The sequence below is a fragment of the Tenrec ecaudatus genome, chromosome 18, assembly GCF_050624435.1.
Source record: "Tenrec ecaudatus isolate mTenEca1 chromosome 18, mTenEca1.hap1, whole genome shotgun sequence".
Taxonomy (NCBI): Eukaryota; Metazoa; Chordata; class Mammalia; order Afrosoricida; family Tenrecidae; genus Tenrec; species Tenrec ecaudatus.
Window position 1 is genome coordinate 7,974,519 of NC_134547.1, and position 25,793 is coordinate 8,000,311.

Genomic DNA, 25,793 nt, shown 5'->3' on the forward strand with positions numbered 1-25,793 from the left:
GTGGGGGTGAGGGTGCAGGGGAGTTGTGTTATCAGCAGGGAGAGGGTGTCTTGGGCTGACAATGCACTTCAAATGGGAAGAATGCCTTTTCATCTTCAATCTACAGTGAGAGTCCCGGACAGAGGTGGTGTAGTTAAACCTTGGGCCAGCAATGGTTACCAGTTTGAAACCAGCTGATCTCATGGAGAAAGACTGGGCTTTCTCCCACTAAGGGTTACAGTCTCAGAAACCCACAAGTGTGAGTGTGGGAGGTTGCCATGAGTCAGGATTTTCTAGATAGCGGTTGAGTTGGTTTGGTTTGGTTTGAATCCCCAGCAAAAAAAATAGGAGTAAATTAAAAGAGTTCAAGATGGTAGCTTTGGGGAGAAAGGAGGAATCGATCACAGTGACTGATACAGAACCCCTTCCCAGGGGGATGGACAACAGAAAAGTGGGTGAAGGGAGGCAGCAGTGTAAGACATGAAAAAAAAAAAAAGATAAATTATCAAAGGTTCATGAGGGAGAGAGGCAGAGGAGGGGGGAAAATGAGCTGATACCAAGGGCTCAAGTAAAAACAAAATGTTTTGAAAATGATGATGGCAACTTATGTACAAAGCTGCTTCACACAATGGATGCATGGGCGGATTGTGATAAAACTGTAAGTGGCCCCAATAAAATGATTTATTTTTTTAAAAAAGAAGAAAAACTAATATGCCACTAGATTATAATGGTTCTGGCATCAAACAAAGAAGGAAAAAATACAGATTTTAAATCAGGAAGTGTCACTAAGCAGATGATGTTGGAATGAAAGCATGAATGGAATTTTTTTTTTAAGATGGTAGCTTTGCTTTCATAAAGGTTCATGCCCTGTGGCACTGGGCCCGCATTCACCAGCCCCAAATGAGGGATTTTTATTCCCAGCTGACCCCCCTGTCAAGGATTCTACCAGGCCCACGGGCTGCCATAATGGAGTGCCCACTCCATTCCCATGCGTTCACGGCCTGGAGTCCATGCTGACTCCTAAGGGCTCTACAGGACAGGAGAGAAGTGCCCGGGGAGTGTCCCAGACTGTAACTGTTGACAGTAGGGAGCCCCATCTTCCTCCCTGGGAGCGGCTGGCAGTTTCCATTTGCTGACCTTTCGGATTGCGAAACCACTAAGCCACCAGGGCAGTGTGCAACTCCATTAGGGTTCTCTTGTGGTTGTTTGAAGTTTGGTAATCTATTATTTTTTTTCTTTTTCCGCCCCGCTCATCTACCTTTTATTATTTTCTGTGATCTTTTTATTTTCCTTTATTTAAAAAAATCACTTTATTGGGGGGTTCATACAGCTCTGATCATAATCCATCCACCCATCGTGTCAAGCACATGTGTACATTTGTTGCCATTGTCATTTTCAAGACATTTTCTTTCTACTTGGGCCCTTGGGTTCAGCTCCGTGCAACCTATTTTTTTATAGCTGTTTTATTGAGATATCTTGGAAGGTGTAAGGTATGTGAATAAAATGACTATAAAAAATGACATTTTAAAAAGTTTGGTAATCTATTAAGATTGCTCTTATCCGGTATTGACCTAACTTAGCTGAACTCATCAACTCCAAGTGAGATTGCGCCGTTACAATCAAAACAGAGTTTATATACTTTGGAGTAGACACTTCAGGGGAGTCATGGGAGTGCACACTGTGGGGACATCTTATCCTTTGCTCATTCAGGGGGCCCTGGTGGCATATCAAGTCAGCAGTTTGAAACCACCAGCCGCTCCACGGGAAGAAGAGGAGGCTTTCTACTCCCGGAAAGAGTTAGTCTCAGAAACCCACAGGGGCATTTCTGCCCTGTCCACCGCGGGGGGTTCTCAATGCGTCAGAATCCACGGGATGGCAGTGAGGGCTGTTTTTCTTGTTACATGACTCAGAGGCGCTCGGGTGACATGGAGAGATAAGGATTGAGCTACTCCCTGCTCAGCGGGCGGTTCAAACCCGCCAGCCCTTTGGGGGAGGGAGACAAGGCTGCCTTCTCCCGGTTAAGATTGACAAGCTCAGAAATTCCACATTGAAATGGAGTCCAGGCAGTGAGCGGACGTGACTCAAGTCACAAGATGATTACACCTTGTAAATGTCAACTCTGTTTGCGTTGCTACATGCCAGGGAGGCTCAGCTCCAAGGCCCGGCAACCCCTTACACCACAGAACAAGAGCCTCTCACCCCCAGCCTCGCCATGGTGGGCCTGGTTGAGCCCACTGTTGCAGCCACTGTGTCCATGTCCCTCCATTTCTTGGTGGGTCTCCCTCTTTCGCCTGCTTCCAAAATGTCCGCGTTCACAGGGCTTCAGGCAAGGGCCTTGCAGGACAAACTGACTGAGAGCGTGGTGGCACGCCTGGAATGTTGACCATCATGATCAGATAAAACCTTGAGCAACATTTATGAAAACAAGACTCCAGTCACGAGGTAGTCAGAAGATGTCAACGTGTCAGCTCTAAGACCAGATAGGACCACAGACCAGGCATACAGCAGTTAAAATGCTGAAGCATGCATTATAAAAATTTTAAAAGAATTTTTTTTTAATTCCAGAAACTGGGGTAAGGGACAGGACATAGCTAACATGCCGTGAATTAAGCTAAGGATAAACAAGGGCAACATTAGGTCAACACTAGAGGATAGTACATTATTTTCTTCCTTTTTTAACTTGATGTATTCGATCCCATCTTCTTTTCTTTTCCATCTCCAAGTCTTTCTTGTCCTTTTTAAAATCATCTTATTATGGGCTCGTACAATTCTTAGAGGATGGTACTTTTAATAGATTATCAAGCAACAAAAAACAGACTCACTGCCACTCGGTCAGTTCTGACTCAGAGCCCCCCACCGCACCACCCCACCACCCCGGACAGGACAGATCTGCCCTGTGGCTCTACAAGGCTGGGAATCTTGCCCACTTGGGTTTTTTTAAAATACTTTTATTGGCGGCTCTTACATCTCTTATCACAATCCATACATTCCTCCAGTGTGTCCAGCACATTTGCACAAATGCCGCCATCATCATTTTCAAAGCATTCTCTTCCCACTTGAGCCCCTGATATCAGCTCCCCATTTCTTCCCCCGCCCTCTACCGCCCACCCTCCCTCACAAACCCTTGGTAAGTTATGTTATTTTTTCCATATCTTATATCGTCACCCCTCACCCGCTTTCCGTTGCTCATCCACCTGGCAGAGGGGTTCTAAGTTGATCCTTGTGATTGATTCCCCCTTTCTCACCCAGCCCTCCCCTAGTCCTGGTATCTCTACTCTCCTTGTCGGCCCTGAGGGGTTTATCTATCTTGGATTCCTTGTGTTTAGGGCTCTTATCTGTAGCAGTGTGCATGCTCTGGTCTAATCCGATTTGTAAGGTAGAATTGAGGTCATGATACTTTGCCCACTTCTTAATTGGGTTCTTCGCCTTTTACTTTTTCTCCCCCCCCCCTCGATATTTATTTGTTACTAGGAGATCATTTTATTGGGGGTTCTTACAACTCTTATAACATTCCATACATCAATCCTATCGAGCATATCTGTACATATGTTGCCATCATTTCCTAGACATTTGCTTTCTATTGAGCCCTTGGTAACAGCTCCCCCGCCATCATTAGTTCCTAAACCTTTACTTTCTATTTGAACTCTTGGTATCAGCTCCTCTCCCCTACCCCCCAAGTCACCTTTTTCTTTGTTCTTTTTTTTCCAAGTCACCTTTATTTCTTATGCTCACGATCATGAGAACATCTGGGAGGCGGAAAGTCACAAGGAAAGGCGGTCACAAGGAGAGACAGCCTTACATCAACCATGCCAGCCAAGTTTAAAGGAAAACAAGCAAACACAAACAGAAAATACTAGAGAGGCTCCAAATTGCAGAGAACTATTGGTGGAAAGCGATATGCCACAAGTTACACCACTGGGATTAAACATTCCAGCTGATCCAGTGCACCCTCTGCTGGCTCAGTACCCTAAAGAAGAGCGAGCCCTAATTCCAACAGACATGCACACCTGTGTACCCCTCAACACCGTTCACAGTAGCAAGAAAATAGAATCCAACTTCAATGCCCATCAGGAGAAGACTGGATAAAGAACCTCTGGTCAGTATCCACCATAAGATACTCAGGATTACTAAAAACAAACGTGCAGCCACCTGGCACCTTTCACATGGATGGATCCGGAGGACAGGATGCTGAGTAAAGATAGCCAATCTCAAAAGGCAAAATATTGTATGTGACCCCACACACACACACCCCAAACTTAGTGCCATCAAGTTAATGATGACTCATAGTGACCCAAAGGACAGGATAGAACGGTGAGTTTCTGACATGAGACTCGAACTCTTTACGGGAGTAGAAAGCCCAGTCTTTCACCCATGATGGAGCTGCTGGTTTTGAACCGGGGACCATGACGTACCTACTACACCAAAAATAAGGTCTTGCAAAACAACCAGAAGAGACTTGTAACTGAGGGAAAGTAGACAGCCATCTAATCGCAGATCACCTGGGTGAAGTAAAAGCTGGTGCTTCCCTTAAGAAGGGAAATTTAGGAGCAAGGGAGAGAGGTAGACTATTGGGGGCGGGACGGGAGTGTTGATTGTTGGTTTACAACTGTTGCATATAAAGTAGATGATTTGAGATGTAAGCTCTCACCTAATTTGCAACTTTTTCTTTCTTTTTGCCATTTTTTCAAAAACAGAACGTTTTCCTCATGCCCCTGTGGAGCAGCTGACTTCGAACTACTGACCTTGTGGTTAGCAAGCAGCTCAATGCATATAACCCTCTGTGTCACGAGAGAGCTCCTTTTACTAGATAACGGTTGACGTTTTTGTCAGGTACAATCAAGTTTGTTTTGACTCAGCGATCCCATGTGTAACGAAATGGTCCCCTAAGATTTCCTGTGGCTAATTCCTCAGAAACGGCCAGCCTATTCCTTCTTCGTCGTTGGTTCTGAGCCTGTAAATTCGGCGGGAACCTGTTCCCTTTGGGGGGGTCCCTGCTGGCATCGGGAACCCTGGGGACATAGCTTCCAGCAGCACACGAGCCACCACTGATTTTTGTTTTTTTTTGTTTGTTTTTTTTTTTTTTTTGATTTTTGTTTTTAAACCTATGACCCGAGAATACATTTCGCCTCCACCGTCCGCAGCTTCCGCTGGCAGCGAGAGAAAAAGAAAGCTTCCTGGGGAAGCACTGAGGTTTGGGGCGGAGCTGCGGTGGTGGGAGCCGCCACGGTTCCGCCCCTCTGGGTGGAGCGAGTCACTTCCGTCTCCCACGAAATGGAGAAGTCGGCGAGCCGAGTTGCCGGGAGGTGTCTCTGACGGGAATTCTCTGTTCGGAAGGGGAGCTTGAGCCCGAGAGGGGTGACAGGTGAGAGTAGCGGCGGGCCCATCGCCACGCTTCCGTTCGAGCCCTGGGAGGTTCGGCCTCCGGATCCAGGAAAGAAAAGCTGCAGTTGTCGCCCGGGAAACTGCGAACCGTTTGTGGGAGAAGGGGCGGGACTTCCGGCGCAGCCGGCCGCGTTGTCGGAAGTAGGAGGCGGGACTTCCGGCAGGCCGTCGTGCCCTTTAGGAAGAAAAGGGGGTGGTTCCCTTGGGCCAGATAGGAGGATGGGCGGAGCTCAGAATTGTCATTCAAACTCGTTCACCTTTTTCCCAGGCCCCAGCCCAGGATGGCCGAGTTGGTGGTCCAGGGTCGCCTATGGCTCGAAAGCCCCCCTGGGGGGGCTCCTCCCATCTTCTTGCCTTCAGACGGGCAAGCCCTCATCCTTGGTCGGGGACCCCTGACTCAAATCACCGACCGGAAGTGCTCGCGGAACCAAGGTGGGCGGGGCCTTGCCTTCGTGGGTGTGGCCTATGTTTGGGGCGGGAGTTAACCCCTCCCAAAAGTTGTCTGGCTGCTGAGCGGCGCTGCAAAGTGCCGCCAAAGTTGAAGCCCCTTTTTGGGGAGCAGTACAGCCTGCGTGCACCTAACCTGGAATTGGTCTTACCTGTTTGTGGGGATCGAAGGAGTTGATTCTACGAGACCTGTCTTGGGCAGAAATGAATGCTTAGAGGACTGGGGAGGAGAACAGGTTTAGTTCCCATCCTGTCACTAGGCGAGGGCCTGGGGGCACGGGCAACGTGGGGCCGCCAGCTGTCAAGCAGTGGGCCAGTCCCATTTAGAAATAAAATATGACTCATCATACCCCACTCACGGTGCTGGTAGGAGCCCTGTAGACACTGGACTGGGCTCTGAGAAAGGTCAGCCGTTAGAACCCATATGCCCGCCCAAGGGAGAAATGTGAGGCTTTCACTCCTGTAAAGATTTACAACCTCAGAAGCCCAAAGCGACAATTCTACTCTGTCCTATAAGGTCGCTATAAGTCGGACTTGACCCGCCGACTGGCTTTGGTTTGGTTTGAAGCTTCCTGGTAGCTCAATCCTGTGATCACGAGCTGGTGACCCACAGTAAGCCCGTAACTCGCTGCCATCAAGTCCATGCCGACTCAGGGACCTCGTAGGACAGGGTAGAACTGCGCCTGTGAGTATCCGAGACATTTTACAACAGTAGGTGGTTGAACTGCTGGTCTTTGGGGTCGCAGCCCAATGCGTAACTGCTATGCCACCAGAGCTCTCTGGTGGTCAGCCCAGTGATGGGGAGCCCGGCACAGTAGTGTGCAGTGCCCGTCTCTGCTTTGTCATTTCCAGTGGAGCTGGTGGCAGACAGTGAGAACCGGAAGGTGGCCGTGAAACAGGTATCTGAATCACAGCAAAGGACCCCAAGCTCGGGGATCAGGGGAGCCTGCAGAAGTGGGGGTGGCGTGGGGGAGGGGACGGTGGAAGCTCAATTCAGCAGTGAAAAGAGCCCTTTGGAAAAACCTGGCTGAGGAAGGTGTGTGACCAGTAAGGGTTAATGGCACTATCAAAGCCCTGATTGGTTGAGCAGAGTGAAGAGGCGGGTCTTAAAAGGTCTGATTCGCAATGGGAGAAACACAAACGCTTCGCCAAGGAATCTGATTGGAGACAACTGCTAGTTGGGGCGGGACCAGTTCCAGCTGCGGCTCCTCTCTCTGCAGCTGGGCGTTAACCCCACAACTGCGGGGACCAAGGAGCTGAACCCCGGGTTGGAAGGCTCTCTGGCTGTGGGGGATACGCTGTATTTGGTCAACGGCCTCCACCCACTGACCCTGCGCTGGGAAGAGGCCGGCACACCAGAGCCCCAGCCCGACACTCCGCCAGGTACACCGCCAGAGACCACAGTCCAGGAAGATGGGGCCCAACCACAGCCAAAGCGGGTGCGGAAGTCTTCCTCAGGCTGGGAGACCTTCGAGAAGCTTCTGGTGTTCACGGCGCCAGGAGTGAAGGCCCAGCGCAAGGTGAGGGCCAGAGCTGGGGAGCTTCTGGGAGCTTCCACAGACAGAACACAACCAAAACCTGCCAGGCACCACCTTGCAAGCCATTAGACCCTGCTCATCTTCTAAGCCCTCCAGTGCGGGCGGGCGGGGGGGGGGGGGGGGGAGGGGGAGTGGGGGGTGGGTGGGTGCGGGGGACTGGTGACAGATTCACTCTTCCTCCCCCCCCAGTGGTGTCCATCCACAGTTGCGGACAGGTACCCTGTTTCACAGGCCTCCAATGCTGTGTCCCCACATTCCAGCCCAGGGCACTGTGCTGCCTCTCTGAGCCCCACTCCTCTCATCCAGGAACGTCCCCATGAAAAGCACGCAGCACCTAAATAGTGCTCAGTTCTCTTTTTCTCAAATACTACACAGTTCCCATCCCCCCCCCACTTTTCAATGTTTTGTTTTCCGGGTGATAAACCCTCCAAGGTGAAGGCAGCCAGGAGAGTAAAGTGGGCGAAATAGTGGCCCCATTTTCAAGCTTGACCGACTGAAAGCCCACAAAGAAATGGGAGCCCAGAAAGCTCCCACTTCGGCTCCGGACTCCCCACCATTTACATCTGGGGGACTAGGTTTTCCCACCCATTGCATGGGATAGGCTGTAGGAAGTGAGCCTGGACCAGAGGAGTCTGGGGGGGTGGGGTGGGGGGTAGGGGTGGGGGGCTTCCTGACAAGGTGATATGCCTGTCTCCTGCCTCCAGGTGGCCAGCTTCGATCTGGATGGGACTCTCATCACCACCCGCTCTGGGAAGGTCTTTCCCACTGACACTCAGGACTGGAAGTGAGAGGGGCGGGGGACAGAGGGGAAGAGAAAGTGGCCTGAATGCATATCTTGCATCCTGGGTGACCCTCATTCCCCCACCTATCCTAGGATCTTATACCCAGAGATTCCAAAGAAGCTTCGGGAGCTGGAAGCTGAGGGTTACAAGGTGAATGTGGCTTTGAGTATGGAGGGGGTCCTGGGGACGATGGCCCAGGTGACACCTGTCTGTCCTCCTCCCCCCAAAGCTGGTGATCTTCACCAACCAGATGGGCATCGGACGCGGGAAGCTGTCAGCAGAGGACTTCAAGGCCAAGGTGGAGGCTGTGCTAGAGAAGCTGGGGGTCTCTTTTCAGGTATGGATGGGGGGGGGGGTGCTCAGAGATCTGGTGGGGGCAGAGACCCAGAGACAGAGGGATAGACTTAGCCCAGAGCTTGAGAAGTGAGCAGACATAAGAGATTTAGAGGGCGGGGGGAGCAGACCCTGGGGTGAGTAAGGAAAGGTGACAGAAACCTATTCTAAATCAACATCCTGGGGCCAGGGTGCCCTCTGGTTTTGGTGGGGATGGGACAGCACCCTGTGGGGCCCCGGAACCCTGAGGGATGCTGGGCATTGGCGGCAGAGGAGCCCAGGGTGGGGTCTGAGTCCCTGTCACTCACAGGTTTTGGTGGCCACGCATAACGGCTTGTACCGGAAGCCGGTGGTTGGCATGTGGGACCATCTACAGGAACAGGTGAGCTGCTGTCTTTCTCTGCTTGTGACCCTCTCCAGGGCCCTGTGAGCACCCCCTCCTCGCTCCCCCTCCTGGCATCCTTCAGCTTGTAGCTGGGTGTCACCCCTTGGAGCAGGTCCTCGCTCCTCGTCCCCTGATCTAGTCTGGCGGTGGACACATTCTGGTGCTAGAGCCAGGGGCTGGCGCACCGCCCCCCACCGGCACCGTGAAGGCATGGCCTGAAGTAGGGGGAAATGGCAGATGGAACCAGTGTTGCAGCTCCGTGGTCAGGCGGGGCCACTTGCAAAGATCCAAAGCCGATGAGACAGGAGCACAGGGTGATGGGGAAGAATGTTCCAGAAGACCAAACGCAAGGCCCCTGAAGTGGGGGGGGTGCTGGAGTGGTGGTGCCTGTTGGCCGGAGCTGAGGAAAGGGAGGTTGGGGTTGGGGGCAGAGGGAGGACAGAATTGCAGGTTCTCAATCTTGAAGGCTTGCAAGGTTTCGATCCTGCAGGGAGGCAGAGGGAGGCAGACAAGGCTGGTTTGGGAGTTAAATCCCTGGTGTTGGGAGCCCTCTGGTGGCCATGCTGGGGACTCACTAGGAGGGAGGGGTCGCCTGAGAGGGCTTGGCCGTAAAATGCTTTTTGGGGAAAAGAAGTGTCCAAGTAGCGCTTGACCGTCCATTATCCATTGTCCTCTGCCCCCAGGCCAACGAGGGTGTGCCCATCTCCATCGGGGACAGCCACTTCGTGGGAGGTGAGGGGCGCCGCCCGGGGGACGTGGGGAAAGGTGGATACTGCTAGCCTCCCACCCTGCCTCCGCTGGCTGTCACCCAGTTGTGGTGGGGACCATGTCACCCTCCCCAACCGCACCCCCATTCCCCGTGTTACAGACGCAGCCGGTCGCCCCGCCAACTGGGCCCCTGGGCGGAAGAAGAAAGACTTTTCCTGTGCAGATCGCCTGGTGAGCCCACCCCTCCCACACTCACTCCGTCCCACCCGGGAGCCCCTGGGACCCCTCTTAACCCCGCCCTCGCCCCCAGTTCGCCCTGAACCTCGGCCTGCCCTTCTCCACGCCCGAGGAGTTCTTTCTCAAGTGGCCCGCTGCCCGCTTCGAGCTCCCGGCCTTCGACCCGGTGAGACCCCGCCGCCGCCCGCGTGGGCGGGTGCGTGGGAGGGAAGTGAGTCCCGGTGCAGGTGGGCGGGAAACAGGTGGGGACGACACAGGTCACATCCTTCCTGTACGGCCCCCCGCCCTCCCTCCCAGAGGACTGTCACCTCCTCAGGGCCGCTCTGGCTCCCGGACTCCAACTCCCTCCTGAGCTCCGACCCCGAAGTGGTTGTCGCCGTGGGATTTCCTGGGGGTGAGATGCCCGTCCGATCCCTGACCTCTGGGAGCCCCCAGCCTTTCTCGGGGTCCCAAGTCTCCCGCTGATAGCGCACTCCCACCTCACAGCTGGGAAGTCCACGTTCCTCCAGGAGCACCTGGTGTCGGCCGGATACATCCACGTCAACAGGGTAGGCGCCCCAGTGTGTCTGCGGGTGGGGGGGGCTTCCCTCTCTGGGCCCCGGCCCCTCTCTCTGGGTCTCTTGTCTGCTTTGGGGGCTTCCCTCCACGGGGTGCCCTGGCCCTCGTCGCCCATGACCTCTCCCTCCCCCCGCCCCGGGGCCCCCAGGACACGCTGGGCTCGTGGCAGCGCTGCGTGAGCCTGTGCGAGACCTCCCTGAAGCGGCGGCAGCGCGTCGTGGTGGACAACACGAACGCAGACGCCGCCAGCCGGGCCAGGTACCAGGGGCTGGGGGCACGCCCCCCCGAGGGCAGCGCGGGCACCTTCCGAGCCCAACGCCTCCCTGGTGCTCGCGCAGGTACATCAAGTGCGCCCAAGATGCTGGCGTCCCCTGCCGCTGCTTCCTCTTCACCGCCACGCTGGAGCAGGCGCGCCACAACAACCGCGTGAGCGCCGCCCTGGCCCCGCCCCTCGCCGTAGCCACGCCCTCCCGCCTCGAGCCACGCCCCTCCCGCCCCGAGCCACGCCCCGGTCCACCTGACCTCCCTCTCCTCCCGCAGTTCCGAGAGATGACCGGCTCCCAGCACGCCCCTGTGACCGACATGGTCATGTTCAGCTACAGGTACAGATACCCCGGGGCTGAGCTGGGCCGGGCCAGGAGACTGACCCCCTCCCGGCCTGACCGCGCCCCCCACCCACCGCAGGAAGCAGTTCCAGGAGCCGAAGCTGGCCGAGGGCTTCACGCAGGTGCTGCAGATCCCGTTCCGGCTGCACCTGGCACCGGACCTCGAGCGCCTGTACCGGCAGTTCTCCGAGGGCTGAGCCCTGTCCCTGCAATAAAGCGAATTCTTTTCCCGCTTGGGTAGCCATGACTGGGGAGGGGGGGTTGTCGCAAACGAGGGATCATCAGAGCTGGGGGTCCAGTCACCAGCACACCTGGGGCAGCTGTAAAACGGGAAGTTGGACCCCATGGTGGGGCAGGAACTAGGGACCCGTGGCTACCAGCCCTGTAGGCCCCAGGCAGTGCTGCTCCCCACAGATGGGGCTCTTCAGCACAGATGGAGAGTTTGCCCCGCACACCCCACTGGAGCTTACAAAAAACACCCGTTTTGGCTTCTGTGCTGGGCCCACCTGGGCTAGGACCAATCTCTAGAGAGGAGTGGGCCTGTGGTGGTGGGGGTGGGGGTGTAGGCTGGGAAGCCTCCAAGCAGGGCCCCGGAGTGGGCTGTTCACTCCAGCCAGGCCAAGAGGCCCCCCTTGAGTCCCCACAGGGTGGAGCCAGGCTGAGCAGCTGTGTGGTGCCTGGGTGTCTGGACAGCTGGGTCCAGCCTGGCCTGCAGTTTCTGACAGGCTTAAGCCCATGTGCCACCCCCTCCCCTTTGGGGCAGCCTCACCGGCCCCTACTGGGGCTCCTAGGGGGAGAGGAGCAGTTAAATCCTAGCCTTACCCCTGCTTGTCCACTTCACCCCCAACACACCCCCATGCAGCTGGGGACAAGTCTACACTGTATCACCCAGGGGCCTCTGCCGAAGACCCTAAGAGGCAGCCCACCAAGAAGCCTGCTGCATGGTACTATGAAAGACTTGCCCAGGACCCAGCCCTCCCCTGGCCAGAGCGAGGGACACGGAATGAGCAGCTGAACAGATAGGCAGGTTTTTAAAAGGCTTTATTGGGAAAATGCACAGGGGTTAGGTCGCGCCCCCCTCCATCGCCTGGGCCATTGCACCCCCGGGGGGCCCTCCTGGGAGGCATGTGACCTGGCAAGCAGATGACAGTGCAGGGTCTGGGTGGCAGCACCCAACAGGGCCCCAGACCTATGCCTCACCATCCACCTTCCCCAGGCCCGATGGCCCTCCTGCTTCCCCCAAGGCTCAACTCTGTCCACTGCGTGGGTGCCGCTCACCAGTCAGGGGGGTGGGGGCCTCATCCGAGGCTCCTAGAGACCCGGCATGGGGGCACTAGCCCCCCATCTGTAGAAAGAAGAGGGTCAGTCAGCTTAGGGCGCTGCTGGACCAGGACAGGACACAAGGGGCGGTGGGTGGTGGTGCGCAGGCCAGGCAGCCTCACCCCCCGCTGCTGCTGCTCCTGCTCCAGGTTGCGCTGCAGGACCAGGTGCTGGTTGGCAATGACACGGCGGATGCCGTGGACGAAGTTGCCCTGGTCATGGGGGATGAGGCCGATGAAGATTTTCTTCTCCGAGGAGTACAGCAGCATCAGCACGCGCACCTCACACGTGGCCTTGTAGGAGAAGTGCACGCAGCCGGCCTGGGGGCAAGTGGGGGCGTCACCGGCAGCAGGCCTCTCCTCTGCTCTGGCACCACCCCCCATCTCACAGAAGGGGGACGCTCCCCGGGCTCAGAAGGTGGTGAGGACCGATGGGAAGCCGCAATATGCCGCTATGATGAGCCCACAGACACCCAGTGCCCCCACGGGCAACGCACACCCCAACTGGTCCCCAGTGACCCTAGCACCATGGGGCAGTCAGGGCTGGACCCCGACCTGACCACAGGTCCCCGCACCCTGTGCTCATGGCCTTCAGAGGACACAGACCCCGGGGTGAATGAGTCCCTTCCCACAGGGTGCGTGGCAGGGCCTCCAGGAGGAAGCTCTGTGCGATGGACGACCAGGTGATGCTGAGCGGGGACCCAGGGCTGGCTTGGTCTCCCCCGACCTACCCACCACCTGACTGAGAAGGGACTGGGTCAGGGCACAGTGACAGCCCTCAACCCCGCACCCTCATTGATCTGGACAGCAAGTGGCGCTGAGGCCACTTGGGTACAGGTGTCCCCCCAGACCTGAATGGACAGGAGGGCTGGCTGGTATTCTGAGGGTGTGGGGGTGACCTGGCTGTCCACCTGGGGACCTTAGAGAGCCCCATGTGAGCAACACAGTGGGGACACAGCAGCAGCCCTCAGCAGGGTGAATGGGGTTGGGGGTGGGGAACCGAATGCAGACCATGGGGCCTGGAGCCCCAGCTGGGCCTCAGTTTCAACACCTGTTGATCAGGAGCTGCGGGGGACTGAGCTGGTTTCCATAGGAAGCCATATGGGAGGCCAAGATGACCCTGTCCAACCCCCCCCCACACTGCCCCCAGGCACCCCCCCACTCACAAAGCCATTATCCATGATGCGGCACAGGCTCTTGAGCGTCTCCACATCCTTGGTGAAGTGAAACTGGACCAGCCGCGAGTTCCGGAACAGCGGCACCAGGGTGGTCTGTGGGGATGGCGGAGCAGGCTCCCTGCTGGGTCTCCTCACTCTGCTAGGCTGTCCCGCTGCCTCCAGACTGACTTCCCACCCCAAAATCCGCTGCATCCCAGCCCTGCCCACTGGTCATCTTAGTGAATGCTGACTCAAGGTGGGGGCCCCACCCCCAGTTTCTGGGGACCCACCCGCCTGGTCCCGCTCACCAGCAGCTGCTGCGGGATGAGCTGCATGAACAGCCTCCGAGGCCACTGCTCGGTCCTCCTGTGGGCGCAGGGGCAGGGGTCAGCTCGCGGGGTCACGCCCACCCTCGGCCCGCCCCCGAGCGAGGCGGCGTGGGCAGCGGGCACTCACAGGATCTCGCCCTGGTTCACGTAGACGTGGGAGGGCAGCCACCTCTTGGAGCAGCTGTTGGGTTCAGGCCTGGGCTTTGGGGGAGGAAAGGGGGCCGTTAGATGCTGTGGGGGTGGCCTTCCTCCCTCAGGCCTGCGGGCCACCTGCCCCGAGCGAGCGAGCTCACCTCCTCCCATTCCATGACTCCACTCCACGCCAGGAACTTGTTGTTGACCATGTGCACGGGGCCGGCGTTCCCCCCGGGGCCCACGGCCTGCGGAGCCCATGAAGCTGGTGAGGGGGCAGGGACAGCCCTGGGCCCCTCCTACCTGCAGTCCCTCCCCCGTGCTCCATGCCCAGTCTCTCTCTGGGCAGATGGGGGCAAGGCCACCGCCACCTCCCAACTGGCATGTCCTCAGCCGCACCCAGACTTCTGCTCTGGCACCCCAGCAGGAGAGCCACAGGGCAGGGGCCAGATCTCTCCCAGACAGCCCCTGGCCAGGTGGGGCCTCACACACCTGCTTGCGAGTGGTGATGACCTGCCGGATGCCGCTGACGAAGCCGCTCTGGTCGTAGGGGATGAGGCCCATGAAGATCTTCTTCTTGGACGAGTACAGCAGCATCAGCACTCGAACCTCGCAGGGGGAGATGTGGGGGAACAGCATGCACCCTGCCTGTGGACGCGCAGCAGGGCGGTCATGCATAGGAGGCCATGACCTCGACTTCCCTGTCCCCCTAAATGGCGGACGGGCCGAAGGACGGATGGCCACGGGCAAGCGGGGCCAGGGCACCCAGCCGCCCACCCAAAGGCTCTGGAAACCGACCTCTCTGCCTCCCACCCCAGGATCTGCCCTAGACCCCTCCCACCCCTACCACCCCACAAGGGACACCCTCTAGGGACTGCAGTCAGAGCGCCAGGCACTTCACAGGCCCCAAGTTACAGATGAGGAAACTGAGGCCCTTACACCCCTCACTTTACCCTGGCCAACCCCCCTAACCTGGCTTTATCTTTACACCCCAGGCCCTGTTCTGTCCCCCCAAGCCCTGGGTCCCGGAGGAGTGCCACTCTCCCCGCACTCTCCCACAAGCAGCCCCATGCCCCTCATTCAGGGGTGGGGGTGGGAGGGGTCACTCACAAAGCCGTTCCCCATGACCCTGCACAGGCCCTTGAGGGAGTCGCAGTCCCGGTTGGTGAAGTGGAACTGAGCCAGCTGGGAGTTTCGGAACAGCGGGCCCAGGGTGGTCTGGGGACGGCAGGGGAGGGCCAGTGGTCAGCGTCGGCCCAGGGGGGCGGGGAGGGAGGGATGGTGTCCAAGGGGACAGGGGCGAGATCGAGGGGCGGGGCTTACCAACAGCTGCTGGGGGATCAGCTGCATGATTAGCTTCTGAGGCCACTGGTTCGTCTCCCTGGGAGGCGGAGAGGGTCAGTTAGGCTGGCAGGCCTGTCCGGCTTTGCCCCATTCCCGCCCCCCTCCGCCCGGCCCCCAGGACTCACAAGTGCTCGCCCGGGTTCACGAAAGCCTGGCAGGGCAGCGTGCGCTTCAGCTTGGCACCGGAGTCAGAGTAGGGTCTGCGCTTCTGGAGGCGGGAAGGAGAAGGTGGGGGGCGGTGTCACCGGCGGCCCAGATGACTGCCCCCACCCCCCAGGAGTCCAGGCCCCATAGCCCGCTCACCTCCTGCCACTCAAGGACGCCGCTCCAGGCCAGCAGCTTGTTGCTGAGCCTGTGTCCACCCACCGCCAGGCCCCCGAGCGAGAGCCCCGGGGAGGAGGGCCCGACTGGGCCCAGCGCGCCGAAGACCCGTGCGCCTTCCTGTGGGGGACGGGAGAGGAGAGGTGAGGCTGAAAGCACCCTCAGAAGGGCCCTCTCAGCACCCAAGCCAGGGTCCCGGGTCGCTCTCCTGCCGCCCGCATTCCCTGCGTCATCCCAGCTGGGGCTGGAACACACGGAGGTCCCCTTCAACTGCCACCTCCATGGCCCTCGGTCCCTCCTGTGACCCGACCAGAGCCACCTGTCCCGGCTTAGGAACACTCCCAGTCCCTGCTGCACACAGCACACCTCAGTCTGCCCACCCCACTGCGGGGGAGGGGGGGCAAGAAGGCTCTGGCCCCAGGGAGAGGTGGAGAAGCAGCAGGTGGCAAAGGAGCCCTGGTGAAGGGATGGTCAAGCACCTTGGCTCCAAAGCAAAAAGGTCAGGAGTTTGAACCCAGGTGGTGGTTCCGTGAGAAAAGAGGCCTGGTCATCTGCTCCCAGAAGTATCACCACCAAGCAGGACACACACCCCCCAACACACACACACACACACACACACACACACACACACACACACACACACACACAGAGTTTTACAGCCACCTGTGGTCACCATGAGCCAGGATGGACTCAACGGCAGTCCATCAGCTGGGCAGTTTAGGGAGAAACACACAGAACCGTGGAGGAACAGCACAGAGTGGGGGGCATGTGTGGAAGTGTGGGGGTACCAAACCCTGGAGGGCCCTGGTCTCCAGAGCATTTGTAAAACACTGAGAACCTTCCCGAGGGGAAGCCAAGAAAAGGGCGCTCTCCCCACCCTCTCTCTTATCTCAAACCAAAGCCAACAGAGTGAAAATCCACTGCCAACCAGCCGTCCGCAAGGCTGTAAATCACTGGAGGGCCACCAGCCTCATCTTGCTCCTGCAGAGTGGCTTGGTGGATTGAACAGCTCAGCTTATTTTTAGGAGCTCAGCACTTAACCCACTGAGCCATAGGGTCCTAACATAGCCCAGCTGCTAGAAAGTCATGGACACGACATGAGTAGGAAGTGCTGTCCCCCCATAAAGGGGGGAGGGAACCCCAACAAACTTTCCTCCAAGTTGTTGCTTTTGTTGGGCAAACTGAGCAAAACCAGATGGACGTCTGCCGCCCGCTCTGTGGAACAGCATGCTGGGGCCTGGGATGTCAACCCGTTGCCCTTTGTGGAACGGTGCCTCCCAGGGCTAAGACCCCCCAGGCCTGTCTTTTGAGGCGCCCCTGGGTGAAGCCAAACCTTTCAAACTTGCGGTTGGCAGCTGAACAAACTGACTATTCCGCCACCGGAGAGCTCCCTGGGGCTGAAGTAGGAGGTTGAGCCTGGAGTTTGCCACGTGGCCAAAAAAAGGTGTTTGCAGAGCACACCTGGGACAGCGTCTGAAGATGTGGGCATGCCTGTGACATGACACCTAGGCCCAGGGCTCCCACAGAGGGCCAGGACCCCCTTTAACATCCGGGAGGTTTTCCTGTTGAAAGTGTGTGCACACCTGGTCATGCTGTAGCTGCGGTGGGCCTGGTCACAGGGCCGGAGCAAGACCTGTAAGGACCTGAGGCGCCCCCAGCCAGGGACTGGAGGGGAGGAGTGTGCTTAGGGCCTGCCTGACGGGGCCAATCCGGTGTGCATTCCGGAGGGCTGGCTCAGATGGGAGCAGGCAAGCGTGAGATGTGGCTCAGGCCCCCCTTTACCAAGCCTGGGGAACAGCAGTCAGGAAATCAAAGGCGAGGCTGCCTTAGGCAAATCTGTGGCATGAGACCCCTTGAAGAATGGCAGCCGAAAGGCTGGATGACGTGGAAGTCTCAGGTGAGCCTGACCTAAGTTGCTGTTTTCAGTGCCTGATAGGTGCGGGACAAGCTGGGCAGCAAATCAGGAACGGGAGCTGCTGGGTTGTGAGTTACTGACCGTGGCTTGAGCCACAGTCTCTATAACTCCCACGGAAGGACTTTCTCCTGATGGGCCTGGGAGAGGGAAGGAGTAGGGGCTGAGGGGGCTGTTTATGTGTGTGTGTTTGTGCAGAGACAGATTCAGCTGCAAGTGGTTCTTAACAGGATTCCTTGGGCTTGCCTTCCTACTGGGTGTAAAATGTGCCCTCTCAGAAATAGAAGGGTGGGGGGTAGATGGAGGGGAGATCTCTCTACCAGCAAGGAAGTGGGGTGCATCCTCTGGACGGCCAAGATCCTCATGCAATGAAGGCAGCTGTCACACCAGGGGAGCCTGATAGAGAAGCAAAGGAGCAGCAGCAGCAGAACCAAGAACCAGAGCATGAGACAGAGTGGGACTTCTCAGCTCAGAAAGCAACAGAACCTAGCTGGCATCAAGGGCTCAAGTAGAAAGGAAATGTTTTGGGAATGTTGATGGCAACATATGTACCAGTGTGCTTCATACCACTGAATGATAGATTGCGATACGATTTGTTAGGCCCCCCTCCCCAATAAGAGTGATGATTTTTTTTTAAAGCAAGAAAATCCAAGTGCTTTGGGGAGAGGAAGCTGGCATGGGGCGCCTTTGGGCACTTAATTGGGGAGCCCACTCCCTAGCTGGTGCTTAATGCCTTCGGGTTGAGGCTTATAGCTTCATTTGGGGCCATTGATTAGCAGGCCTGAAAGAACTTTGGAACAAGTCCTGACCGAACAATTGTATCCTGAACTGTAACTCCAATTTCCACAATAAACCCCACCATCCTGAGCCTTGTCCCTGAGTTCTGCGAGGCCATGGCACTGAATCGTTGAAGCTTAGCAGAGAGGGCTGTGGGAGACTGAGCAGGAAAAGCTGAATGTCTTGTGTGAGACTGATGGGGCGCGCTTGAAGAATTGTGGAAGAACACTTCCGTCTCGGGGGAAGATCGGCCAGAATTTCCTGCTCCTTCGAAGCCAGGATGGCCAGACTTTGAATCTAGAGTACTGTGGGCATGTTATCGGGAGACATCAGTCCCTGCAGAAGGACTTTTGATGGAGGGGCTGCAGCTAGGGGCTCAAACATGCCTGGGTGACGTGGCTGGGCGGTGATGGACCCCTGGCCGCTGCATGCATGTCCTGCTTAGGGGAGCAGCCTTGAATTGGGAGGACACGCATGAGCGGGGGAGGGTGGAGTTCAAGGAGTGGAGGGGATGCGGATGAGCATTTCAGGCCCGTTCTGAGTCCAGGGGTGCACGGGTGACTCCGAAAAGACCCTGCAAGGCTTGTGCACAGGAAGCAGGGGCAAGCTGTTTTGGGGGTGGGTGGTATCTGGGTTGCAGGAAAGCGCCTATCTAGAGAGAGGTGAGCACCGACCACATGGGGGACAGGGGAGGTCTCAACTTAAATCTTGGGCCTCTTTGGGGACCGGCCAGGCCAGTGGGCAGTGCTGTATTGACTGGGCTCACTGCAATCGCCTGGGTCTCCCCTGATCCGGGCCCGCCCACCTGCCCTGGACACCGCGCAGAGCGCAGGCACCAGCATGTACAACAGCATGTACAACGGCAGGGAGGGAGTGTGCCCGGCCTGGGGGACTCTGGCAGCGCCTCCACCAGGCCCAGATTTCTTGCCAGGAGACCAACTTTCCAATGGCCGAGCAGAGCGCGCGGGCTTCCCGGGAGATCCCCGCCCTCCCCGCCAGCCGCGCAGAAGTCGGCCTGGGCCTCAGTGGTCACTCGGGCCCTCCCTGCACCCTGTAGCGCACCCCTTCTCCCAGCCAAAACAAAGGGGAGCGCCCAGCAGGCCACGTACCACGTCGTCTGGAACCTAGGGGGGAGGCCAGCCCCAGGTGGCACCCCCACCTTCCCCCCCCCGACACACACACTTCAGGACACGGGAGGAAACCTCCGGGAGGTGGGGGGCGCGGACAAAGGCGCAAGCCCAGGGGCGAGGCCCTGGAAGGCTCTGGAAAAGGGATGGGGGGCTCACCATGGGAGGCGCCGAACGGGCCCGGATCCGCGGAGGCTGTGGGCCGCGGGGGCTGGAAGGCCAGGAGCGCGATCTGGCTTCGCGGGGCACCAGGGGCAGAGGGGGGCGGCCGCGACCCCCGAGGGGGCCCCCGACGCCGTTGCGGTGCGGGGGGCGGCGCGGTCGGACCATGGCTGCGGGCTGCGGCGGGCCGCACGGGGGGCTGCGGGCACCGGGCGAGGGACGCGGGCACCGCTTCGTGGGACGAGGGCCGGCCAGTACCAAGCGCGGGGGACGCGGCGCCAGGAGGATCTGCGCGACCGAACCACTGCGGCGGGCGGGGGGGCGAGGCGGCGGGGGGCGTGTCCGGGACGAACCAAAGGAGGGCGCGGGGGACACCGCGGCGGGGGGACTTCAGTGGCCAGCCCCTGCGCGAGAGACCAGCGAGGGGCGGGCGATACCATGTTGATGTCAAGCTGGGGGGGGCGCGGTCAGCGCACTAGGACTCCCCAAAGACCTGGACAACCCAGGCCACCACCAGTGGGCCTCTGTTGGAGAGGTGGCGGGATCATGGCTGGGAGCAGGGAGTTCACGAGGGGCAGGGGTGCTGTGGGGGCCATAATCTAGGCGGACACCCCCCCCTCCCAGGACTTCAAGATGTGCCTGCCTATCCACATTCCACAGGAGGCAAAAGGCTTAGGCTCTGGTTGGTCAAGGGACTGAGCAGTCCAGGGGCTCAGAGGGGGTCAGTGCCCCAAGGACAGTAATTTGAGGGGAAGATTGGGGTGGAAAACATAAAATAATTCAAACCCATCCCGGCTCCCAACGACCGCATGGGGCAGAGTTGAACTAGCCCACAGGGCTCCCAAGGCTGAAATCTTTATGGAAGCCCACAGCTGATAGCCACATCTCTGTCCTGCTGCACAGCTCAGCTCTATAGGTTCCAAACACCGACGTTTCGGTTTGCAGCCGAGATGCCCAATTGAGCCACCATGGCTCCCGCTTCAACCAACAGCCAAAATCATGGAGGGCTCACAATAACCCTATAGCGCAGGGGCTGTTAACTCTTTATGGGAGTAGAAAGCTCGGTCTTTCTCCCTGACTCCTTCCTAGTTCACCTAAAAACCAGACGCCCCACTGCCATTGCCTTTATGCACCCTATCTGCGACTGGAGCGTGGATCAGTGTTTCCACAATTGAGCGATAAGGGCGCTGATGGACAGACGCCAGAACGACCAGGCCAGGGCTGCATAAGCAGATAGATCTTACCTGATCCTGCAGTATGGGGTGAAGTACAAAACTTTTTCATGGGGGGCAGGGGTGTTGCTGAATAATTTTCTTCTAAAAAGGGGGCAGGAAGCCAAATAAGCTTGGGAGTCTACGTTGTAAATCTCTGGAGGAACGGCCAGCCACAGCTTCCTCCCTCAGAGCAGCCAGTGAGTTTGAAGCGCCCACCTTGCAGTTGGCAAGTGCAGCCTTCAACCCCCTGCCACCCCCCACCCAGGGCTCCTTAAAGGGGGATAAATAGACTGATGCCCGGGATGGAATGGAAGCTAGGGAAGCCTCTAGAAGCTTTGGAGGAGCTAAGGGAGGGGCTGAGCATAGCTGAAACGAAATCTATTTCACTTGACCTTTCTAAGCATCCCCTGGTAGGTCCACCAAAAGACTGGGTGGGGCTATGCAAATAAGGCATTTGTAGTCCACTGAGGGGATTGGACAGATGCATGGTACCTTTTGGGATGCAAATACATTATATGGAAATATTGAGGGAGACTGGTTTATTTGGGGTTTTTTTGCCATACTTGGCAAAGGCTTAAAATAAGTGACCCCCAAAAGTATAGGGGGAGCTCAAAAACAGGCAGGAATGGGGTACATCACTTGGATCTGGACTCCATGGGCTGAGAACCTCCTAGACCCAGGAGCCAGATCTATAACAGCACAGAAGGAATAAGGCAGTAAGAGTGGCAGGGAAGCAGCAGCCACGGCAGAACCTGGAGATAGGTGGTGGGCTAAGAATTTGCAGAGGTGTGGCCACCTGCAGAGCAAGAGGGAGGAAGGGATGCTGGTGCTGACCGGCAGGGCAGCTTCCTAGCAGAGCGGAGTGCCTCTGGTCCCTTCTTGGAGAGTTTTGTAATTTTTTTTTTTTTAAGCAGGGTGGAGGGCAGCCTGAGAGATTGAGAGGACTACTAGTAAGGACAAGGAAGCTGTCCAAAAAAATCCAAAAAACTGTCTCTTGAACGTTCTAGTCCTGAATGACAACCGACTACTTTGCTGAGAAAAAGTCCATCCTTCTGAGGATGGGCTGGACGTTGTGTGTGGCCATGTCACAAATCCGGATCCTTGCCGAGGTGTAGAAGTACCAGGGACAGAACAGGGGATGTCAGCCCTGGTAAACTGACCGGAGAAAGGCCGTGTGTGCCTCTCCAATGGTTCTCCTTCAGGGAGCTAGGGGAGCCTGGATGCCACATTGTGACAAAGGGCAAAGGAAATGGGGTGTTCTTGTCATCCAAGCTGGGGCCCACTTCCTGTGTATAATGGTAACATTGAGAGCACTCCACAGGAAGTTATATGAGCGTGACACCTGGGGGGACATTCCAGGAGGGCTCAACCCTCAGATTCAGGTGGCTCCAAAGTAAGGTCACGAAACGTTTTCCGTTGGCTTAAACAGATGTCTTCTGAGGTGATTCGGAGAAGACACGTGACGAAGGTGTTCAGAGAGCGTTTCTTTCAACTCCTGGTGGTTGGCTGCTACCGACACTAGTCACCAATCGTGGTAACCAGTGTATTACAGAGTTGCACTGCCTTGTGGGATTTGAGTGGCAGTAACCTCTGGAGATCGCCAGGTCTTTCTTCTGTGGTGCCGCTACACGGCTCTCCACTGCCATCCCTCAGTGAGTCATGAAGCCCAAGCCATTTGTACAACCCAGGGATGGAACTTGTTGCCCAACAGTGACTAAGTTCTATTACAAAGGAGCATAGCAATGTCCTCACTTGGCAGGTCACCTGCATGGGACACAGTGGGGAGCAGGGACACACAAGTCTGAGAGTTTAGGAGGTGGGATCGGACCTGAGGCCATCAGGCTACAGGGGCTGCACTGTGAACTCCCAAATCCCACCCAAACCATCAAAGGTGCCATGTGGCCGTGCCCTGGCATGGCCCTGCTGTACCCTGGCTTCAATGGCCTCACAGTAAATTCTCTTAGCGACACCTTTGTGGAAAAACGAACACTGAGGCAAATAGGACTTGAGGACTATATTCCCTAACCTAACTGAGGGAATCTGGAAAGCTGGTATTCCACGGTAGGAAAGCCTCCACTTTGGTAAGCTAGAGGTAAAGTCCAGGTACATGACCCTGCTTTAAACAGCATTCCCACGGATTCTTCCCTGAACACCTATGCTGTCTTAAAGTGAGCACAGGGTTGATTCTGTCTCCCTAGAGAAGCAGACATGATTCTTTTTGCTCTTTCTTCCCGCCATGACACCCAATCCTCCTTGTACCTTCCAATGCAGGTATTAGGTTTCCTTACCTGTGAGTTCAGGAACCCACCTTGTGACGCCTGTAACTACTGAATATGCCTGTCTTAAAGCTACCTATAAAGGTCCCAAGATAGTAAAGGCGCTCTCAGTTGTGTGGTCCATCCAGAGGGGCTGAGGTGAGCATGCTACCATCAAACGTGTCTGACTCCTTTATTGTAGTCTCTCTCCTATCTTTCTTATCCTCTATGACTTCACTATCAGCTTTATATACTGTCACCGTACGTTTGCACCTTCTGACCCTTCGGTTGTTGGAGGCGGGTTTCCTCTGACACACCTTGTGACACAGACTTGTCACGGAGTTGGTTCTAATTCATAACGACACCATAAGACAGCGTCACGCAGCCCCTTTGGGTTTCCGAGAGGCGGTGTGCTTATTTTCACAGGGGCAGACAGCCTCCTCTTCCTCCTGCGGAGTGGCTGGTGGTTTTGAACTGCCCGCCCACCTTGCACGAGCCGTTCGATACTTACCTGACAGCGCTCAAGCTGCCATTCTTTCACGTTACAAGTGACCATGGACCACTGAGGCCTCAGAGCTGCTCCTCTTGAGCGAGGGGCCTGGAGGAGATGGGAAATGGGAGGGTGGGGGGGTCCCCGGGCTGAGACGGGGGTCGGGGAACTTCACCTGGGCCACGCCTCCCGCACCTCGGGACGTCCCGGCGGCGGCGGAGGGACTGCGACTCCGAAGGCCGGGGCCGCACTCACTCAACGGCCGGCAACTACGAGTGCTGGAAGAGCCTCGATCACAAACACCCCATCGGCCACCAGCTCCCCGGCGCGGGCCTGGCCCGTCCACCCACCCACCTATGGACCGCGCAGCCAGCTCCCGCCGCCGCCGGCGGAGACCCGGAAGTGCGCATGCGCGACGCGGGACGGCGCCGTGCCCGGCTGACGCTCCCGCCGCCATGCTTGTTCCGGGCAGCCGGGCGCCTTTCCCCATCGCCCTGCTGGCGAGCCCCGAAACTGGACTTTGGGTTCTTGGCAGGACTGTATAGGGTGACATTAATATGCAACCCCCACGATGACCTTGTTTGCCTTGTTAGTGGTATTTTAATGTTATTAATCTAAATGCATACTTTATATATATATATTTTTTAATTTAATAAATCATTTTATTGGGGCTCATACAACTCTTATCACAATCCACGCTACATCAATTGAGTAAGGCACCCTTATACATTCGTTGCCCTCGTCATTCTCAAAATTCGCCTTCCACTTGGGTTCCTGGAATCAGCTCGTTTTCCCTTTTTTTCCCTCCCCCTCCCTCCCGATAAATGCATACTTTTAACAATGCGCTTGGGGCAAAAGTTTGCGGAGCAAATTCCGTTTCTGTTCAACACTAGACTCCTTGTGTCTTGGTTGGGGCATTATTTTCAGTCCCCTCACAGTCTCTATTCCCATTCTCCTGGGGTTCCCCGTTGCATTTACCCTCCTCTCCTGCCTTGGGGGCAAATGCTGCCTTTCTGGCATCTAAGGAGTCATTGTCTGCCCGGGACTCCACAGGTTCCGACTGTAACTCCTTCCTAGAGGAGAAAGCCTCATCTTTCTCTCGAGGAGTGGTTTCGAACTGCTGACCTCTCAATTACCAGCCCAACGCATAAGCACTCAGAAACTACTCAATGGGAATCTAGGGCGGATAAACCCTTCAGGACCAATCATGAGAGTAGAGATACCATGGGAGGGAAAGGGGACTGGAGGGGGGGAAGAAGGAGAGAACCAATCACAACGATCAATATATAACCCCCTCCCAGGGGGACAGACAACAGAAACGTGGGTGAAGGGAGACAGCGGTCTGTGTAAAACATGAAAAAAATTATAAATGATCAAGGGTTCATGAGAGGGGAGGGGGAAAATGAGCCGATACCAAGGGCTCAAGTAGGAAGAAAATGTTTTGAAAATGATGATGGCAGTATATATACAAATGTACCGATTGTGATAAGAGCTGAGGAGCCTCCAATAAAATGATTTTTAAAAGAAAAGAAACCACTCAATGGTAGTGAGTTTCTTATTTTGTTTGGTTTTATGATTGAGTGTAACTGTCCCCTTTATAATAAGCTTGTGGGTATTTGCACAGATAGACAGAGGCTTTCTGTTCCCCTACCGAGTTACAGTCCCGGAAACCTACCGGTCCAGTCTACCTTATCCCATAACACGGTATCTATGAGTCAACATCGACTTGATTGCAGTGAGTTTGGATTTTAATTACCGTACTTGTTTGATGGGTTCTTTGACCACAGGTGATCCTAGAGGGGGAGGGGGGTTCTCAGTCCCAGGCCACTGTCTGGGGTTCCAGCAGGCACTTTCAAACCAGTAAGTCAGGTCTTTGTGAGGATTTTGAAGAGGGAGATTAACTTCTCCTTGTTTTCTCTGGAACTTGGGGAGAGAGCCAATCACATTGCTTCAAACTTGGTTGCTAGCCAGTGCCTTGAGGCAAGACAGGCGAATGCTCTCCTCTGAGACCATTATGACTTCAGGAGCCAGATCCTAGCAGAGAGAGAGAATATATTTCCATTCACAGCTTATATATACTTAGGGAACCTGCAAGCCCCCCTAATTACATCGTACCAGAAGGGGTTGTACCACAGGCACGCGTGTGACAGAAAGGGGATGAGCTAGGGGTGTACACAATAGGAAGGGGAGGCATTAGGGGTACATAAGTGACAAGATAGGGGGACTCTAAAGTCAAGATGGCAGCCTAACCTTGATCCCCCTTGAGTTGACTTGACCTTGTCCCTCTCCTTCAATGGAAC

At 56.4% G+C, this 25,793-nt stretch overlaps 2 protein-coding genes across 6 annotated transcripts in view; one reads left to right on the forward strand and one right to left on the reverse strand.

Moving 5' to 3' along the window:
• Nucleotides 1-11,185, forward strand: part of PNKP (polynucleotide kinase 3'-phosphatase) — a 12,469-nt gene extending 1,284 nt beyond the window's left edge. For 2 of the 5 annotated variants that reach the window (XM_075537598.1, XM_075537597.1), the window contains exons 2-18: nucleotides 4,674-5,341; nucleotides 5,630-5,793; nucleotides 6,661-6,707; nucleotides 7,029-7,328; nucleotides 8,051-8,130; nucleotides 8,221-8,278; nucleotides 8,358-8,465; nucleotides 8,772-8,843; nucleotides 9,530-9,578; nucleotides 9,715-9,785; nucleotides 9,865-9,957; nucleotides 10,089-10,185; nucleotides 10,278-10,339; nucleotides 10,498-10,607; nucleotides 10,688-10,775; nucleotides 10,890-10,951; nucleotides 11,034-11,185. In XM_075537598.1, the coding sequence (XP_075393713.1) occupies nucleotides 5,643-5,793; nucleotides 6,661-6,707; nucleotides 7,029-7,328; nucleotides 8,051-8,130; nucleotides 8,221-8,278; nucleotides 8,358-8,465; nucleotides 8,772-8,843; nucleotides 9,530-9,578; nucleotides 9,715-9,785; nucleotides 9,865-9,957; nucleotides 10,089-10,185; nucleotides 10,278-10,339; nucleotides 10,498-10,607; nucleotides 10,688-10,775; nucleotides 10,890-10,951; nucleotides 11,034-11,151 (1,566 nt within the window). In that variant the 5' untranslated portion in view covers nucleotides 4,674-5,341; nucleotides 5,630-5,642 and the 3' untranslated portion in view covers nucleotides 11,152-11,185. Of the gene's footprint in view, nucleotides 1-3,688; nucleotides 4,076-4,673; nucleotides 5,342-5,629; nucleotides 5,794-6,660; nucleotides 6,708-7,028; nucleotides 7,329-8,050; nucleotides 8,131-8,220; nucleotides 8,279-8,357; nucleotides 8,466-8,771; nucleotides 8,844-9,529; nucleotides 9,579-9,714; nucleotides 9,786-9,864; nucleotides 9,958-10,088; nucleotides 10,186-10,277; nucleotides 10,340-10,497; nucleotides 10,608-10,687; nucleotides 10,776-10,889; nucleotides 10,952-11,033 lie in introns of all 5 variants that reach the window. The other 3 variants (XM_075537600.1, XM_075537599.1, XM_075537602.1) reach the window with 3 other exon arrangements.
• A 793-nt stretch (nucleotides 11,186-11,978) lies between these two features.
• On the reverse strand, nucleotides 11,979-19,822 carry PTOV1 (PTOV1 extended AT-hook containing adaptor protein). Its single transcript, XM_075537248.1, has 12 exons — nucleotides 19,532-19,822; nucleotides 15,539-15,676; nucleotides 15,361-15,443; nucleotides 15,215-15,272; nucleotides 15,002-15,109; nucleotides 14,384-14,539; nucleotides 14,053-14,139; nucleotides 13,887-13,960; nucleotides 13,739-13,796; nucleotides 13,440-13,544; nucleotides 12,397-12,594; nucleotides 11,979-12,299 (listed from the first exon to the last, which is right to left on the reverse strand). The coding sequence occupies exons 1-12, from the start codon at nucleotides 19,700-19,702 to the stop codon at nucleotides 12,288-12,290; spliced, it is 1,248 nt and encodes a 415-aa protein (XP_075393363.1). The 5' UTR covers nucleotides 19,703-19,822; the 3' UTR covers nucleotides 11,979-12,287.
• Between the last annotated feature and the right edge of the window lie 5,971 nt (nucleotides 19,823-25,793).